The 19,531-nt window shown below is 39.0% G+C and overlaps 1 protein-coding gene and 1 non-coding gene across 4 annotated transcripts in view; both read right to left on the bottom strand.

Annotated features, from left to right (window-relative positions):
- Positions 1-3,165: 3,165 nt before the first annotated feature.
- Positions 3,166-3,238, bottom strand: trnar-ccu (transfer RNA arginine (anticodon CCU)). Its single transcript has one exon. It is a non-coding gene; the product is annotated as a tRNA-Arg (tRNA).
- Positions 3,239-4,587: 1,349 nt separating this feature from the next.
- sgcz (sarcoglycan zeta) overlaps positions 4,588-19,531 on the bottom strand; it is a 161,360-nt gene continuing 146,416 nt past the window's right edge. For all 3 annotated transcript variants that reach the window (XM_085913017.1, XM_085913018.1, XM_085913016.1), the window contains 2 exons: positions 11,965-12,088; positions 4,588-7,173 (listed from right to left, as the gene is read on the bottom strand). In XM_085913017.1, coding sequence (XP_085769143.1) covers positions 6,964-7,173; positions 11,965-12,088 — 334 coding nt within the window. In that variant the 3' untranslated portion in view covers positions 4,588-6,963. The remainder of the gene's footprint in view (positions 7,174-11,964; positions 12,089-19,531) is intronic.

Genomic DNA, 19,531 nt, shown 5'->3' on the forward strand with positions numbered 1-19,531 from the left:
CTTTCCAACATTAATTTTAATTGGAAGGGAGGATGCCAGTTGTCAGCTTGAGTGCTAATTTGTCTTCTTGTCCACCTCTTGTGTCTCAATATCAGCGGTACAAAGGTCTCGAATGCTCATGTTCTAACACACCTGAATACAAATACATGTAGAAATGGACTTAATCAAAAGAGGATAAGAAATGGTACCGTCAGTACGTGTGCATTTTCTAAATTGAGAATGGAGGTATCATTTTGTTTCATCTCACACGACTCCCCGTCTGTGTGCAATTTCAAGGGCTCAGCTGGATGTATGCGTCCTTGCTTTTGAGGAAGGCACCCTACCTGTTGGGGGAATTTGTCGAAACGCGGACACCATATGGTATAGACCATGATTAATTCTTATCTGTCATGGGCCAAAACATCACACATGCATGTACACACACACGCACTTAGATATAGGCTTGCTGTTTTGCACATGGAATACAATAGTCTTATTCATCTTCAAAATAAAGATACTTGTAGTTAGGTAAGGTATATAAAGTATTATTTTTATTTACAAATATTAAAAAAATATATCTTAACCTTAACTTGTCTGAAACAAGTCAAAATTATTAAAAAATTATGGCTGGGCGATAAGAGCAATCACAAGTATGTATATTGGCTGAACAAAATTCCGTGAAGCAAAAAATTTATTTCACAAACGACATTAAGAATCTCGACTGTATAGTTGTCATAAAAAGATAGAAAAATATACATGTGATAGCTGGATGTGAGTAGAGTGTGAACCAATGGAAAGAGAATAACTATAATTGTTTCCTCTCTAGTAAGTGACTGAACTTTGTTGTCAACTCTAAAATAAAAATAACTAAGTACTGAACAGCCTTATTTTTCTGTCGTGAGTAATGATGACAACTTTCCTGATCCAAAAATTCAGTTTACCACAAGGGCACATTTAAATTATTCATATATAAAATAGATTTTCAAAAATACAAAGTTCCCCTAAATGATATCTTTTACATCCGTTAAACAAATGTGTGTGTGCATGACCTGTCCTCTGTCATACACAAAAAACTACAAGAGCGATGATGCTTGCTTGGAAAGCAGTAGGGGATTTAATTCTCAAGTATTTTTTTAACAAAAGAGCTGTGTGATTGAGTGTGTCTGCCTACTGAAGTCAGTATTTAATTTCCTTGCAGTCCCAAGAGCCATGTCTCTGTTTCCAATTTGTCTTCCTCGTGAGATCAGGATCAGGTACATGATGAAGGATTTTGGCTCCATCTTTGCCCTTTTAAGTCCCTCATTTTATTTCTTTATAAATTTATAGGTGAATTAGGCATAAGTTAAATCAAATACTTTCTTAATGGGTCAGTATAATGATGTATTGTCTTACCTTGATCTGTTGACACATTTCCCTCTTAGCTGTCAAAGTAAAGTAATGGCTGCAAATACGTTAGCAATTAAGTCACTTTTCCATTGCGTTTCTGTTGTCATCCTCTTGAAAGTCACACGTATCGAGTACGATGATTGCTCTACAGTGCATTGTGGCATAAACAACGGTGACCAAATGATAATCTCTTGGTATTTTCAAAAACAAGAAACATTGGAAGTGGTTTTTGTCAAACGCCTGCACCACCTGCCTCCCAACCGGTAACTTTACCTGATGCAAATCATTCTCAGCCCCGCCCCTGCAATCAGCGGCACTACTTTAACCCTGTACTTCCAGCATACTGCCAGTTTGGGGTTTCTTGAGGGTGGCAGGGTTATATGAGAGAATATAGATTTAGGTGTCCCCCCCCACACACACTTTGACTTTATTTTGTGTCCCCTCTCTTAAAATATGTGTGTAATAGCTAGTGGGAGGTAGATTTTTAGATTGTGAGTTTATGCTCTGACCCAGTATCTGGAACAGTAGGTGGCGGTAATGCCCCGTTAGGTAGCCAACAATCTGGACAATCCAAAAGAAGAAGAATCTCTGTCAGTTTGTCCATGATGCCACCCCTGTGCTCACTGTTCTCTGCCCGGCTGACTCCTGTTGCCAACCTTGACCTTATACTGACCTGATTGGCTCGAAACGCCACCCATCCTGACCACTTGATCACGATTCTGCACTGCAACCAGCTACCCCAGCAATCCAGCCTCCCATTTCCCCTTTCCCCGATAATAATCAATAAAATCTGCATTGTGTTGCACATGGTTGTTCAGCAAGTTTGTCAATTTTGGCATTTCATTCTGGACATACAAGATTTGCTAATGGGATTTGAAATTATTGAAGTATTAAGGAAATTTATATATCAAAAACACTTTTACAAACAATCCAGACAGATGCCAATAGTGGAGATACCTAACATGACCCATTTACCATTACATGCACAAGTAATTGGTTCTAAATTTCAAAAGGAGAGTTACAAGCAATTGGGAAAATTATATCTGCATTAAAAAAACATGCAGAGGGCCATAAATCCTGTAGAAAGTGAGTAATTAAATAAGAACAGACTGTTTCACTATCACCTTTATGTCCGTGCTACTTTGATACCCCTGACAACGGGATTAACTCCCACTATAACAGGCCTCCTGAGGGTCGTTTGCTTAAAGAAAATCCCCCCTTTTTCTTTTATAACACCTCCTGTGGAGAAAAATGATAAAAGGAGGTGTGGGTGTTAGTACTGCAATCTATTCTATAGTCCCATTGTGAGAAGCCTAGATTGCGTAGTTATCATGAATGGATGACAGAGTGCTCACCAAATTAATTATCACAATAATATTACATGGTCAACAGTTTTACTGGGATTACTTAGTATAATGTAAAAGAACTATATGACTTTGTCTTTCCAAAAATGTTGTACTGGGATAATTCAATGAATAAATGATCACCCGATGGAATTTACCAAACCTCAAAGAACACGCCAGATGGGACTTGAACCGAGAATCCCTGTCTTGGGAGGCCAGTGTCCTATCTATTAAGTACGGCCATTGGGGCACATAAAACTTGGAAAACGTTATAGGAATTCAATACAAACACCCAAAGGACTACCAATCAAGGAAGAGATGGCACCGAAGGGCCTCATCTGGTCACTAAACAGAGAAAGGATAAAACTCCATACAGGACTTGACCCCAGAGACCCTAGTTTAGGCCACTGAGCAGATTGTACCATTTTAACACCCAACAGAATTAACCAATGAAGAACACCCCAGATGGGACTTGAACCCACAATCCCTGGCTTAGGAGGCCAGTGCCTTGTCCATTAGGCCACTGGGGCACACAAATCACAAAAATGAATATCAATTCAGTAGAAACACCTGATGGAATTAAGAAAATGTTACCTTCAAGTAATACCTTATGTTTTAAGGCAAATCAAAACCTGTACACATTTGAAATAATTATGTTGGATTCATCACATAATATAAAAGAATCTTTTTGAAAACCCCCACTTTTTTATGTAGTAAAGGGAAAAGAAAGCCTCATATTTGCTTCAAGAACCAGTTGGGGTATTTTTCTGACTCCCCTAGATGGCACTGATGGTTTAAAAGGGGTTTGAGAAATGGCGAGTCAGTGTGCTTTCAGTACAATGTTGAAGTGAAGAAAAACAATTGGTCCATGAATCACGTTTGAAATTTCATCTTCCCATCACTACCTTTATGTAAATAGAACAATTAAAATTAAATCTGAATTTGTTTCTAAAATTTAAAATTGCCATTTGAATTTTTCAGAATTGTTACAAATGCATCGGAATGATAGGCAAAGCAATGTTATTCAAACAGCACATAATTGCAAGTAACAAATTAATACTTTGAACTATTTGAAGTAAAAACAAAACATTAAACAGCTGTTATATACTTTTTTCAGTGTAGGGCCCATGAAATCACCACGCATATTGGTTAGTGCTTGATTTGCCAGCAACATGGTCCTGAAAAAGGGACCCTCCCATCTCTTCTCAAGGTTTCTCATTTCCCCTAGTAGGAGTTTTGAATTTTTCCTTGCCCTCCTGGAAGTTTAAGATCAGGGGATGCTTGAGAATATTTGTCATTTTTCATGTCCTGAGTGTTGTTAGTCACATAAATGTTGAACAGAGGCTGTGATGTGCCGAAGTAAAATTCCTTGTTTGGCACGCTCAAACATGGCGAATAAAAACTCTTGAATCTTGAATGACCATCACCTTACCTATTTATTTCATACTAGCAGGATATTTTAAATTGCCTGACAGTTTCCACGAAAACCGGCACTTTGGGCTCCTCGAGCATCTATTATGTGTTATCTTGCTCCACTTGTCATGGTGATTGCCACTTAGAGCTGGAGGGACCCACATTTGGCTTTTGATTGAAAAGTGAAGTATTTCAAACGTTTCAGAATATTGTACTGTATGTGGTACAGTGAGAGATGTCTAATTGCAAAAAAATAAAATAAAAATAAATCTACCATCCAAAAAAGAGACCCCAGCCCACTCACTGTCTTAACATTTGAGAACGTTTGTTAGACTTACTGGACCTTAATGCTAGTTTATGTCGACTGTGTTCCATATATGGCAGTCATGCAGTGAGGAAACAAGAAAATTAAACTCACATGCACAAGACTATTTTTAAAAAGAATATCTTTATTTATTGTGTTATTTTATTGGTATTCTTACGTATATACATGGCATCATTTGTGCTTTTTTTATCAAGAGTAAAATCAAGTCAGAAAACAAACAACTTAAAACCAGGATTGGATAGTTCTCTTTTTTCATTGGATATACTGCAACGACAAACCCGAGTAGGAAAGTTGGTTGGGTGGTGTGTGTTTTCAGGGGGTGGGGGTAAAATAGGAAGTAGGTACGTAGGTAGGTAGGTCGAAAAATAGGTTGACACTTGCAGATGTCCACTAAGCGGAGTGTGAACGTCCAGACTGGGATGTGCTTTTACCAACAGCAGCAAAGGCACCTGTGTATCGCTTTGTAAAAAAACAGAATCAGTCAGCCTTGGGGCCTTAGTCCTACCGAGCACATACTTATTCAGCTCATTGCCCTTCAGGGGTTGGGGGATGACACCTAGATTACTCATCAGTCACATCACACATTTTCATTAAAAATCATTAAATCATTAAAAACAAACCAAAAAAAAAAATCACAAAATATTATTGTGGAATCTTTTTTGTTGTTTTCTTTTAGTTTGCAGAGCTGTTCAAAGGTCAGCGAAGATGAATGTAACATGTTCCAAAAGCCACAATGAAGACATAAATATTGGGACATCTAGCCAACACAACCAAGATGGCAAAAAACATGGAGTTGAAGCTAAAAAAAACTGTCACTCTCTTGGAAAGACTCGAAGGAGCCTCTACACAATTTATCCAAAAGGGGTTTGATGTGTTGAATTCTTCCACATGAAGGTTGCTTGACCACGACGTGCCGCTACAGAAAAGGGTTTTTCTCAAATAGTCCCACAACGTCGGCATAGAACTGCCTAAAATGTGTTGGTAAGATGAAGAATTAAGATTCGGGTATCAAGTCCTACCACCAAGTAAAAGAGTTTTGGAGGAGTCCCAAGACTTTTGTTAATTTAGCGTTGAAGAATATCAGATGAGCAACTGATGAAAATGAAAAAAATGTAACTGAAAAGTGCCGAGTGATGGCAATATAATGATTTCTCACTGGTTGAAGTAGTAAAACACTAAAATGAAGAAAGCTTAGAAATATAACTGAGAATAACTGAACATTGTTAAAAAAAATAAGAGGAAATTAAATTGGTGGAAAAAGGGAATACAGGATGACTCTTAGGTTGTGTTCACACTGTACTTAAGGTTGCTTGGTAACAAGCTGTATTTTTTGTTAAGACACTCAAATTTCCAAAACATTTACATCTTTGTCTTTTATAATTCACAAACATGACTTGATAACTATATTGGGTCAGTATAGTCATCGTCATTTTTTAGGTTTATTCTTGCTGGTGTGAACGTTAAATCAATCAGTATCTTATTATATGTCTTTTTCCACGTTTGTCCAGACCAGAAATCCAAATTACAAGTGTAAACACAACCATTCCATTATGAGACCTGAACTAGTTGTACTGTTGCCCCAGTGTGGCGGTCAAACCAACACCATAACACTATTTGTCTGCTGCTGGTAACCTGAGCCTGGCCATTTAAAAAAAGAAAGATTTGTTTTTTTGAAGACATTTTAGATACAAACCAAAATAATAGATAAGGTATGAAAAGGGTCTAGTTTTGTTGTGACATTATTTTGCGACTGAAAGGGGCGAGTGTGAGGGGGGGGGGGGTGTGGGCTTCAGTCGTACTATAACAATTGGGTGAAAATACCAGCAGGGTAGGAAAGGGAAGGCCTTTCTGGTATAACTTGGTCCAGTCGCTAGCCTCAGCTTCCCACTAGATGAAACCAAAAGTGGGAGTTACCTACAGCTTAAACACATGATCCTCAGCTGAGGTTGACCCACGGTCCTTGTCTGTGTTCCTGCTGGTGAGGTTGCAGTCAATACCGTTAGCTTTTTGATCATTTGATGAGCACTATACTTTCTTTCAACATTTGTTTTTGTCCGATGACCATTTTTGTCAGCCACACGAACATTGTATCACATAGTCCGACATAGTACGGTTTTGACATCCGTGTCCTTAGTGTGACATCTTTAACACACTTTGTCAGTTCCACCAAATACCTTTGTCAGTTCCTCCAAATTCTTCCATTCTTCTGACTAACATGTTGTACTGGCACACTCCAATTTGGTGGGTAACTGAGCTGATAGTCGATTCTCTCTCTCATCCCTGATGCAGTTCTTTAGTTGGGACTGTCTTGACAGAAATCCACAGGCCATGGTGGTTGGTGCTGCCAAGATCTTTTCCATTTTATATGACTTGCCAGAATACAGTCTAAGACAACTGGTCTTTTGGCTTGCAATAGCTTGACCACCACTTATGATCCGTGTTGATTCAGTTTGTTGGCTAGCATTAGCTTCTCTCCTGTGGTCCATTGTTTTTCACTTTCATGTCCGCCTTCTGCTTTCAGCTCCAGAGGCAAAAGTTACTTGTTGTTTGGCAGGTCGAGCCTTTCTCAGCAGGTGATAGGTAGAGTTTGCCGTTGGCGCAGGCACACAGTTCGTACACACCTGTCTGTTTGGTGTAGGTGGTACCTGCTGCAGCACCTTCCAGTGGGTCCACCGCACTGCCAAGGGGAATGTTGCCCAGCCGGATGGTGTTTGCGTCTAGAAAGATCTGGGAACACAAAGGATTTAAGAAGATGGTTTGAGCTCGTAACATTAATTGTCTGGGGGAGCCAACAAAAGAAATAAATTACAAATTAGAACAGATTGACAGTAAGAATGATGAAAAGACCAAAAGTGATCACTAAAACCCATATCCCCCTGAGGAGCAAAGATTTGCGAGTGTTTGTGAACGTAGTGAAGGTTGACAATCGCAAAGATGTTCATCAGATGTTCGTTTTAATGGTTCGCAAACTGTTTTTCTTGTCAGCAAACATTTTTGACATGTCAAAATGTCTTTGTGACAATACATTTTCTTTTGCTAACCTCGAGCTAAATAAATCAGAGTCTATATTTATTAATTACCTACTGGTCAAATTGAAGAGATGAAAAGATTTTAAGTTTGTAAAGTGATTCTCCTGAATTTGAAGCATATTAGAGTCATCGGGTCGACATAAATTAAACAAATTCCCTGGACTATCTTGATATCATATTCAGCCAATGAAAACAAATGCATTTTTTGAAAACAATAATTCATACATTTCAATCATATACTTACAAACCTGCTAGTTCATCTTTTTGAGTGTATGCAGTAGGAGGTGGGAAATACAAAGAGAGGCCGACAACTTGATGGAGAGAGATTGGACAAGTGAGGAATCACATTTGAGAAGCAATTAGTTTAACTAATGATTTCACTCTGGCTGACGGGGCACATCTTGATCTGTTTAAAAAACACACACATCTACGTACATCCGCACTGTCTCACTGTTTCTGCAAGATGAAGTGAAGCAAAATTGCAATTCCAATCGCATTTGAAATATCAGTGTAGTTAAAAGCAGAACATCCATCAGCTATTAACCAGGATCAAGATACGTGGGTAACCAGAACATTTCAAATGGTCTCAAAGGTTTTAAATTATTAACATCATCTTTGAAACAATCCCTGTATGATTACACGGGATTCCGCAAACTGCATACTCCTTAATGTCCAAGGAAAGGCTTGGGCCACAACTAATTATTATTATTATTATTTTTTTTTTTTTGTCAACCGTCCGTCCGTCCGTCCGTCCGTCCGTCCATCCATCCATCCATCCATCCATCCATATGAAATAGGCGACTCTAGGAAAAATGATTCAATCCGTTTAACATTTGTGAAGACTCCACACTAAACAATAGCATTTGCAAGTGTTCACCAGAAATAATTCTGCACACAATGTTCAAACTTTGCCTTTGCAGACCGTCAGGTCAAGTTGCCACAAATTGTCATACCCACAAGCACAAAGCCAACAACACTAACATGTGCGAGGTGGTGACACCATCTGAGTCTATTACACAGACCATTTGGCGAACTGAATGTACAGACAGTGAATTGAAGCTGACAACAAACTAAATGATTGGCACACTAAAGGACAGAAAGAATGACCAGTCTGCTTGACCACATGTGCACACACACTTCACATACACAAAGAACAATGCTATACTGTACGCACGCACGCACGCACGCACGCACGCACGCACGCACGCACGCACGCACGCACGCACGCACGCACGCACGCACGCACGCACGCACACACACACACACACACACACACACACACACACACACACACACACACACACACACACACACACATATATATATATATACATCTATAGTCTATTTGCGCTTTTAATTTGTGTGAGCCAGTTCAGTTTGAACGAGTCATTGCCATTGTGAGCCCCAGTGACTGTGTACAAATCCTTCCAGCATTTTTATTCATTCAACATTCTGCTGCTTTGCTCACAGGTTAATGGACAAACAGAAGCGGAGCAGCCAAAACACAACACCTCAGTCGAGCAAACACCTCCAAGCTAGTCTTGATGAGCCTTGACATTGTTTCACCAAGCCCTACAGTAACATGAATAAAATATTTCCATTATTAACCTCTCAAACAGCACAAGGAGGAAAACACGTCATCATAATGTAGTAATGATATGATGTACCGGTAAAGAATGTCTAATTTCTCTTCTATGATTGTTATGAAATGTTACTTAAATTCCCATACCGTTAAGAAAATATTTTATGATATTAGTTTGAGCCTTGAACAAATTAATTATATTTACAATTTTTCAATGTCAAGACTGTTTTGAAATTAAAACAACCCACATCTCAGAATGGACTATATATTTTTAATACATTGAAACATTGAATAATAATAATAATAATAATAATTATTATTATTATTATTATTATTATTACCACTGTATGATAGAATGGTAATGAATTTATCAAGGAGACAATTGGAATTGGTGAGAGTAAGACATATTAAGCACAAAAAAACAAAAGTGAAGGAAAATAATGAGAGGACCCGCCAACTCTAATTTTAATGGAACCCATTGGCCTCTACCTTTAGCCCATTTGGCCCTAATTCCAGTACTGCGTTTCCAAACTTTCTAAACTTTAATGGCCCCTTCTTAAATGCCAGCTGCTGACAACATTGATTTGGCTTTAAGCCTTGCTGTCCCACACACTTTTATTTTGTCCCACAAAATCGACAGAAACATCTATTTGCTGCCATAGTCCTCCACCTCCCACTCATTCCATCCGCCCCTTACATTCTTTCATCATCAGCTTGCCACTGTTCATTTGACAGGGTTTGCAGTCAGTCCAAATTAATATTGGAACATGTAAAAAGGAATTGTAGATCATGGATAAGATACCCTTTACGGGATCTGTGTGCTGTACGCTTATATGAAAAATGGCTTCGATTAACACACAGTAGTGATTCCATTTTGGGTGAGCTGATTTGAGGATGAGGCAACACATGTAATGGTGTGCTGGTGCCGCTTCCCTTAAACTGTAGCTTGAGATTCGAAGTCATTCAGGTTTCATTAAGCCAAGAAAATAGAACCATTACATTGAAGCTGACTTGATTTTCACCACACTCAATGTCATCATCACAAAGAAACTGTCCGTTTGCCCTTGTTTCTACTTTCTTAGATTACTATTTACGGCCCATTCTCATCACATCATCAGCCACTGACTCACCCCACCACGTTAATTGTTGGTTTCAATGGCTAAAATTAGCCAAATAGTCAAAAGAGAGACTCGGAAGAATTTCCCCCTGGATGTAAAACACTCTTTCAAATCCAATTTTACATGTTTTCAATTGGCAAATGGACATAGAAGTTTTATATGCTCTAATCAGACCTCAATGCGTAAAATCTTTGGAAGTCTCAGCACATCGCTCATGTCATTTTGAGATCCGGAATTATTGCATCAAACTGTGCTCCCATTTTGGCATGTGGTGGTGTTCTAAAAAAATAAAAAATAAATAAATAATCACGTGCCAACGCTTCTTGACTGATTTATATGGCCAACCCCATACACATAACTTGTGTAAAGATTGACAAGTTCAAGAGGCATCATAGAATATGTCCTTCATGCTAGCATTCATCCATTCATTCATTTGTAGAGCCTTGGTGTCAAACTTTGCTCCAATCCTTGCGTAAGCCAGCTTTATCATTCATGTTATTGTTCACTTCCTGGGAGACATCCATTAATGCATGCACGACAGGGAGACGGAAAGAAAGAGAATGAGAGACAGAGATAATGGATGAGAAGGGAACAGAGGACAAAAGAATGCATGAAATGCAAAGACAGAGAGAACTGACACAAAAGAGGCAAAAAAAGTCCCCTCCTTCTTCCTATAAAGTGACAGTCATGCTGATGTACAACCCTGGCAGAGGAAAGTTAATTAGATAGGCTGGGTTACTCAGATATGACAGACTGAGAGGATGGAGGAGGAGAACACGTAAAAGAGGTTTTTCCAAACTGTGGGCTGAGCATCTCCAGCAGTGCATTGTTTCTCCCGCCGCCTAAAAATACATCATCAGTCTGAATTTGTTCAAGTCAGCTGGGATTGGCTCCACTACCGTGACACCCCTCGGGTCAACGATATAAAAAAAGAAAAACCCAATAAATCAATGGGTGCTCTCACCGCATGCTAAATTTAAGTCCAACACTTTTCTGTAGATACAGGGATGAGTTGGTGTATTCGTCCTGATTAAAGGTCAGAGGGTAGAGACAAGAGGTGTGAGAAGCGCATGTGAGGGGATCTGAAAGGATTCCAAGAGGCTGGTGGGAAGGAGGAAACGAAAAATGCGCTTTGAAGAGGATCATCATGCTTGTTCTCTAAGACTTTTGATATTATGCGCATGTGTGCACAGGCGTGTGCTTGTAGGAGAGAGCAAGAAACAAGGAGAAAGTGTATTCCATGTATGATGGAACCTGACAGTGTGTCCAATGGATGAGGCATTCTTCTGTTAATTACAGACCTAATGACACACTGTGCTCTAGTGGACACATGCACACGCTCGCACGCACACACATACACTGACAATGGCGGAGCATGAGCTCTTGCTCCCATGTGGCAGGCTGTTATTCAAAGAGACAGACAGTAAGATAGCAGGCTAATAGAACACACACACACATGACGGCAGCAGATGACAGCCAAGCTCATCAGAGTAGCTTTAATGAAGTCACTTTCCCAAATACAAGAGAGGAGGGGAGAAGAAAAGGACAAGGTCACTAGATTGATGATGCTCATTAGCCCAGCAAGGTACTTTAATGAAGGCGGGTCCTATACTGTCTCGTATATAAAAGCACACAAACCAGACGAGATAAACACAGACATCACACATAAATTTCATGACATAGTAGAAAGGCTGATCGATTGCAGACTGGGTCATGCAAATCCTCTGTATTCCTCTGTGTGGATCAATAAAGGATTATCTCATTTTAAATACTGTATACTACTACTCACCTCTCCTTCTGAGGACTGCAGCAGGAGGTCTTTCCTGCATGATGCCGTTAAGTCTCCAACTCCAGCATTGATCTCCACACCTCGAGGTGCCTCCAGGGTTAGCGTCCGAGTTGGAGACTCAAGCCTGAGAAAAAAAAGAACAAAAAACACTCTTACAAATGGTGGATTTCACCATGGCTGAGTTCACAATGTGAAGGTGCATTAAGCAATGTCAGCCAACTATTACGGTCATTGGTGAGGTCATTCATAGTATACGAAACCCACTGAGAGAGGGAGAGAGAGAGAGAGAGAGAGAGAGAGAGAGAGAGAGAGAGAGAGAGAGAGAGAGAGAGAGAGAGAGAGAGAGAGAGAGAGAGAGAGAGAGAGAGAGAGAGAGAGAGAGAGAGAGAGAGAGAGAGAGAGAGAGAGAGAGAGAGAGAGAGAGAGAGAGAGAGAGAGAGAGAGAGAGAGGCAAATTGATCTTACACTGAAAGCAAAAATAATTAGCAGAACTGAATGATGATCAAAACGAAAAATAGAATTGGCTGATCAAAAATTCACAGGCTTAAAACATGTTGAACTTTAATTAAACTTTTTTTCTGTATTGGTAAAACCTGATGAATTTCCTCAAATACTTTCTCGCAAAAATCATGTGCCACATATTTGCAGAACTTCCCAAAAATGAGCTACATGTCTTACATTTTTGTAAATATTTCTTTTCATTGGACAACTCTGACAGAGAGAGAGCGAGAGAGCGAGAGAGCGAGAGAGCGAGAGAGCGAGAGAGCGAGAAAGAGAGAGAGAGAGAGAGAGAGGCTACCAGAAACCTATGAAATTGTTTGCCCTTCTAATATTTAGAGCAGCAATGGGTAAACAATCCCACATGTATAGATGATTTTAAGTGTGCTTCAAGTAGATCATTTTGATGAACAGCATATCCCCAGTAATTATAGTGCTAAAAAGGCTTTCAAAGGATAACTTCATACAATGAATGCAAAAATAGAAACACAGCATCCTTGTATTGCCCGTGTTTCAAAATACTGTCTGTAACTCGATGTGAACGCAGAATACGAAAAAAAAATTTAACATTCGGAAATGCTCGAAAGAGCAAAGAATGCAGTTGGTGTTGCGCTCCTTGAAGCGTGCAAGGTCAGTAGCGCTTGCCACAAAGTTGAAAACAATATGAGAAGATTAAACAGAGTAGTGGCATTAGATAAGTGCTACTGTTTCGCTCAAGGGTAAGCTGGCAAATGAAATTGAATAAAAGGTCTTTTTGGCAAAGCAGAGGGAATTACAATTGATGACGGGGGAGTATAATAAATTAAACAGTACATTCACAATAAAATCAAATCGGAAAAACGCTTTGCTACCGGGACACTTGTCGAGATACATTTTGCTCTGAGACGCTTTCTCTGGTTCCTTAAACTCTACTCGGTGAGTGAGGCGGGAAATAAAACAAGGCAACAAGCAGATTAACCTAATGCATTGTGTCCAATCCGTGGCCATAAGGGGGATTGCTGGCATTATCATCCTAATGTTCATCAATAGTTAAGGTCCCCGGAGTCGACAAATTGTTTATCCTCAGGCTCAGTCGGAAAGATGGGGTTTCCACTTTATCTGGACAATTTGCACCATAAGCAGAGAAGCAAGAAGATTCCCTAGGAGATGTTTTCATTTTGTTTTCCAACGCAAGTACAAAACAAAAATTGGAAATGGGTCTTTCTTGGTCATCAGGTTTGAGAGGTTATTATTATGAAAGCATTCTTCTTTTGATTAGCTGGTGGAAAAAAACACTTGTCTTAGTGTTTCGTTCCTCTCTCCAACATCAATAATCTGACATAACTATGAGTTGTATAATCATAATCATGTGATGAACAACTTCTGACACAGTGGGCGGTTAAAAAGACAGCAGCGGCAAGTGTAGGCAAGAATAAAAAATGCACAGTAAAAATGAAACAAGCATACAAACTATGACAACTGTAGACACATATACTCAAGTTAATAAGCCTGGTGAGATGACCGGCAAAACACAAGGGAAGGCTCAAAAGCAATTGCCTGGCACATGAAGAGAAACGCAGAAGAGGCCCGTAGCTCACGAGACAAGGAGAAATCCCCGAAGTCAAACAAAAAGGAGCATAATGCAGTCAATAGAAAACTGTTCATTGAAAGGACCTAAAAATAACTTTAAAGAGGGACAAAGGAGGTAAATGTTCCACACATCAAAACAGATGTCTTATTAAAATGTCTGTGACCCGTGCTTTGTTAAAAATCCCAGAAGAATACAAAATTATATCGTGCGGTGTCTGAAAGAGCATTGGGTTCTTGTAGGCATTTCTGTCTCATGCAAATGAGCCGGTGCTCACCATGCGCTGTTCTGCGGCAAAGTGTGTGCACAGTATGTCTACCGGGTAACATGATGACTACCTGGTGCGAATCAGAAGAAAAACATCACAGATATGTTTGAACCGGTGTTGAACCCAGAGCAAGACGAACGAGACTTCTGAGCAAGTTCGATAGTTACAGTACAACACAATGGAGGCTGTATTTGACATAATAGTGGTTCCAGAGCTGGCAAAAAAAAACCTCTAACAAATCAAATACATTGACCGCAAAAGTTTGTCGAGATGAAGTTTTTGCCCTGAGGCTTCACCGGCACCATGTAAGCCATCCGCACAGCGTTTCTACATAAAACTCCATTCCACTAGTCTATCAGCACATTGTGTTGGTGGAATGTTGCCATGACGACTCTTCTTCAGCTTTCATTTGTTCTTATACTGTCTTTTGGCAGGTGGCAAGTACATTTGGTGCAATGCTGCCACTTTTTTTTTTTTTTTAAAGCATGCTGTAAAGAGGTTGCCACCGGCAGTAATGCATAACTACTTCTACTGCCTTTAGGCGGATAGATAAAATAATTAAAATACAGGACTGGCTAAACTATGAAAAAAAAAAAAAAAAACCTGGGACTTACAGTCCAAAAAAAAGGTAAATGTATTATAATTAAATGAATACAGCCTTTATTCCGACTTCTATGTCAACACAAATATGAAGTAAAATTCAATTTATTTAGTTTGGAAGCAGGTGAGAGCAGTGGAGGCGTAGATGAGTCATGAAAAGGTTTATTGGCGGGACATGGTTCAACTGCTTTGCAGCGAGGTGCTTCAGAGTGTTATAAAAAGTTTTGGAAGTAAGCACTCCACATTGAGTTTGACTTATTGATCGGTGAAAGATAATGGGGGAAAAAGCAGTCAGGTTATGAAGAAGAGAAACAAAAATACATACAGATCGAATATGTTAACAGAGAAGAGAGAGCCTGTAGACTAACAATTAAAGCTAGGTAACCACTCTATTTTTCACACTGGCATGACTTTTAAAACATTGTCATGGCAACAGTTTGACCTAGAACAATTGGTTTCTATTTCTATAGTTCTTGGTAGGAAAATGGTTGTGTCATCAAACTAATTACAGATCGAGCAGATTTTAGGAAAGTGTATCTACTGTGATGTATTGAGAAGGGGTTATAACCCCAACTTAATTTATTTCTTCGACAGCTATAGGCTCAGAGATAAAAAACGTGCCAGCAGGCACACTCAGGGAAGAGAATTTTTGAGTATCAAACAATTGCATTCGGTTTTCATCCTGTACTCATGCATTGATGGACAAAGAAGGTGTAGATCATAGCTGATTTGATAACTAAGCCGAGTACAGAGAGGCTCTGATGAGCGTATGCATTTTTACGGATGAACTTTCAAGTGTCACATGCCTCGGGTGTCACTTTGACACCCTCACCTCCCGTTCTTAAATACCAATACATTATCATGCTCGGTGTTATATTGGGCATGTTGTGAAAATTGACAAATCTCTATTTTTTTAGCACTTCAATCCCACGAGTAAAGTATTCAGACTACTTTGATGCATAGGTCTTTTGATCAACGAAGAAAAAAGTATTGGTTTGGAGTTTGCAGTATGACGAACAGGTTTAAATATATCCTTGAGCTACTTTTGCATTAAAAAAAAAAAACTCGCGGAATAACACAAGAGCACTGAAAACCCCCCCCCCAAAAAAAACCTTAAATATAAGCACATGCGAGTCTGATTGTGCTCACTGTGGACGTTGACCAGAAGAGAGACGAGTTGTTTCAATAAACCGCTTAATTTTGATTGTCGTTATCAGAGAATATAACATTAGTATGGTGTTTGTTAATGTACTTGCTGTTTCTAGTAGTGCACCATTTTGAGAAAAACTAATGGCACCATTTGGAATACAACTAATGCAGGTGTCCATTACGTTGTGACTGGTGAGTGTATAAAAGAGGTTCCTCCTAATGCCATTTTATTGCTTTTTAATGGCTTTCAGTGATCAAGGTCTCAGTTCATTAATGTACACTACTAAGGCAGCATGTGAACTTATAGTGTGGATGTTCTACTTTTAAATGCAAGTAACAAAAAAGATTAGTTTGCTCTTTCGATTCATGACTCACCATGAATTGAAATGAGATATTCATGTAAATGAAAACGGTTCCTCTCCATGACTCATGATCTTCACCATTTAAAATATGTCTGAACAATACTAGCCAAGGCAGCGGTTGTTTATATTGGGTCTTGGTACAGTCTGTCGTCATACTGTACATACTCTTATGGATAACTGCTTATCCTAAAGGCTTTTCAGATGTAAAGGGTTCCCAGAAAAGAAAACTTAAAGCACCCTTATACTTGGCAATGATTACTGTGCTTGACACCCAAAAGCTGCATTATCGTTCTTGAATATAAGATGAATTTCTTTTGTCTTCATTGTGGTTTGTTTCTATGTAACGTTTAAGAGGATGGAGCAGTACAGGGCACAAAGTAATCAAACCCGGCATATGCACTGCAAAGTCTGCAGCAGCACATCCACAAGGTCTCCTGGAGGGGCAGTCATAGGAGAAGAAGAGCAACAGAAAGAATTCCAGCAGGTTTTAGACTGACTACTGTGCGTATGTGAAACATTTTATCGTTGCTTATATTCAGCAGAGGAAATATAAACAAAAGGACACTACACTTATTAGGTTTAAATTTAATAGGACAAGACCTACCAGAGTGTAGGATACACAAACAATTCATATTTTATTGATAAACCCAAGCAAAACAGGACATTTGTCCAGTCTGCAGTCTCTGCACCCTGAGCTCTGCCTACTTCTTTGTGTGTTTGTGTGTGTTTTGACACAAGTGTGCTGGAGCCACTTGGCAGCTTTCAAAGCTGGCTTTCGTCTCCACCATGCCGTCAGAACATCTTCACTCGATATAGAGTAAGTTTTGTTCAGCGATTCTTGAGAAACTTTTGGAGCTCTTGATTGTAACACTTCCTGTCTGTTTCCAGCTCCAGATAACTGCCAGCCTTTGTTTGATGCACAGTAGACTTTAGCACTAAATATGAACCTCTAAACCCAGGGATCATTTCATCCTGCTAAGGAACCTGCTACGTGTTCCAAGGGCTGTGACTACAGTGTGACTGCAAAACAGAGGGCCACCAACACATTTGGGTCAAAGAACCATTTTGGAACTTAATGTAAAATATTCAGGTGATAATTGTGGTGTGAAGGCATAAACGTAAGCATAGTCATGAACCTTATGGGGCTAAGTGCTGTAAAAAAAATGGACAAAGCAATAGACGGACGGATGGACTTTATGTTCAGCTCATTAAATCAAGAGAGGCTTTGTTTTTTAGCGCATTTTTTAAAGGAACTAAATTATTGCTACTTTCATTATGTTCAAATCTAAAAATATCCAAGATTCATGTGTCCCTGACACTCTTATACACAGCTTTTCTTTTTCTTTTTTTCTTTTTTTTTTAAATTGTAGCCATCGGTTGTGAGTGGATCTAACAGCAGTGGAATGTTGTGTATTGTTCAAAAATGTTCCATAAAAGACTTTTGTGATTTATATTTCCCACGAGACTTGGGTAACATCCTTTTTGCCCTTTCGTCTTCAGATCCATTGAAGGCCTCACCACCTTGCCATTTGGGACACAAACCTTATAACCTTTTCATGCTAAATGCACTGTCATCTGCCTCAGTGCCTCTGCCACATCCAATCGCATCCACAAAGGCTGTAAAACATATTCAATTTTTTCAAAAAGCTCTGAATGAGAGCGAGAAAGGCCTGGAATGTGAAGGAGATAGACATTGAGATAGCTTGAGATAGATCAAAACCAAATGAAGAAATATGGCATTCCAAAAGCCTCATGATTTGCTCTTGTCACCTGCAAAAAGGAAAGGTTGATGTGCTGCCCCATGAATCTTTCAAGTATACAAAAAAAAGAGAGAAGAGAAAGCCTCCAGTTGTTTTAAAAGGTTATACAATCCCTTTCTTGCTTAGTGAAGTGACTCGCGAATGAGTCAAGCCACATTAGGGAGAAAACGTGTATTTGTGTTTGCATGTCTGCCTTGAAAGAGGCAGAGGTGATAATGAAAGTGAGAGCCATCCACTTGAATCATTTCATCAACTGTTGGCAATTACATTTATTGTAATTGGTAATGTGTTAAGCGGATGTCTTAATCCGCGGCCACAAATTCTTTTTATATTATGCTGAATCCGTCGCTGAAAGAGTGGTGTTTTCTCTGCTTTTACACAACAAACCTCAACTTTGAAAATGTTTTCTAAATGTAAAATGAATAACAGTAAAGTCTGCAAGAAAACAAAAAAAAAAAGGCAATTTCATGCTTTTGCCTCTGATGGGGCACCAAGCTGATAATTTAATCAGTAGTGAAAGACTAGCCACACTCCTCTGCAGGTTCAAGCAATCTAACCGTGGTTCATTTAGTTCACATATTCATTTATTGGTAAAACAGTTTGCAGCTGAACTCTTGTTAATCAACTGCAACAAAAGTGAAAGGAAGTAGAAAGACAATAAATTAGATCCTGTGATGCATCCATGAAAATAGGAGCAATGAGTACGCCTTGGAGTGGAGTGAAGACATGAATACGTTTTTTTCGTTTTCACAAAATGATCAACTTACATTGCATATCACTGAAGGACCTGTACAATATGTGAGTTATGTGATGTAGGGGGACGTTCGGACTGAGGTAATAATTACCAATCCATGTATATGCTTAAAATTGAGTTTTTATGTCATTTGTAATTTTCCATGATTAGATGTCCACATGCTGGAGATGAAATGAAATGAAAACTCCACCCATGAGCACATTACACTGCCATGACCCGCTGGGAACAAAAAAAGGCCCCTTTAACGTAGTTTCAAATAATACCAAATAATAATACCACTGAAGTTGGGAGTTGTGTAAAATATATATAAATATATATATAAATATATATAAACATTATTGACCTACACTACTACTTTTATTTTCATATAACAGCATATTGCCTTAGACAAAACTCTTGAGAATATTTCCCCAAGGACAGAGTTCAAAGGGAAAGTGGCGTATTGTAAAATTTAATGATATCTAATTACTTTGACATGAACCCCACTTTTTAATAATAAAAAAAAAATAATACAGCCAGTGGCAGCCTTATTCACTGAGTTTTTAAGAGCTAATTAGGTGATGCTCTTTGCCATCCTACACTACATTCCTTCATCAAGTTCTTCATTGA

This window comes from Syngnathus leptorhynchus, chromosome 5 (assembly GCF_054491065.1).
Source record: "Syngnathus leptorhynchus isolate UIUO chromosome 5, UIUO_Slep, whole genome shotgun sequence".
Taxonomy (NCBI): Eukaryota; Metazoa; Chordata; class Actinopteri; order Syngnathiformes; family Syngnathidae; genus Syngnathus; species Syngnathus leptorhynchus.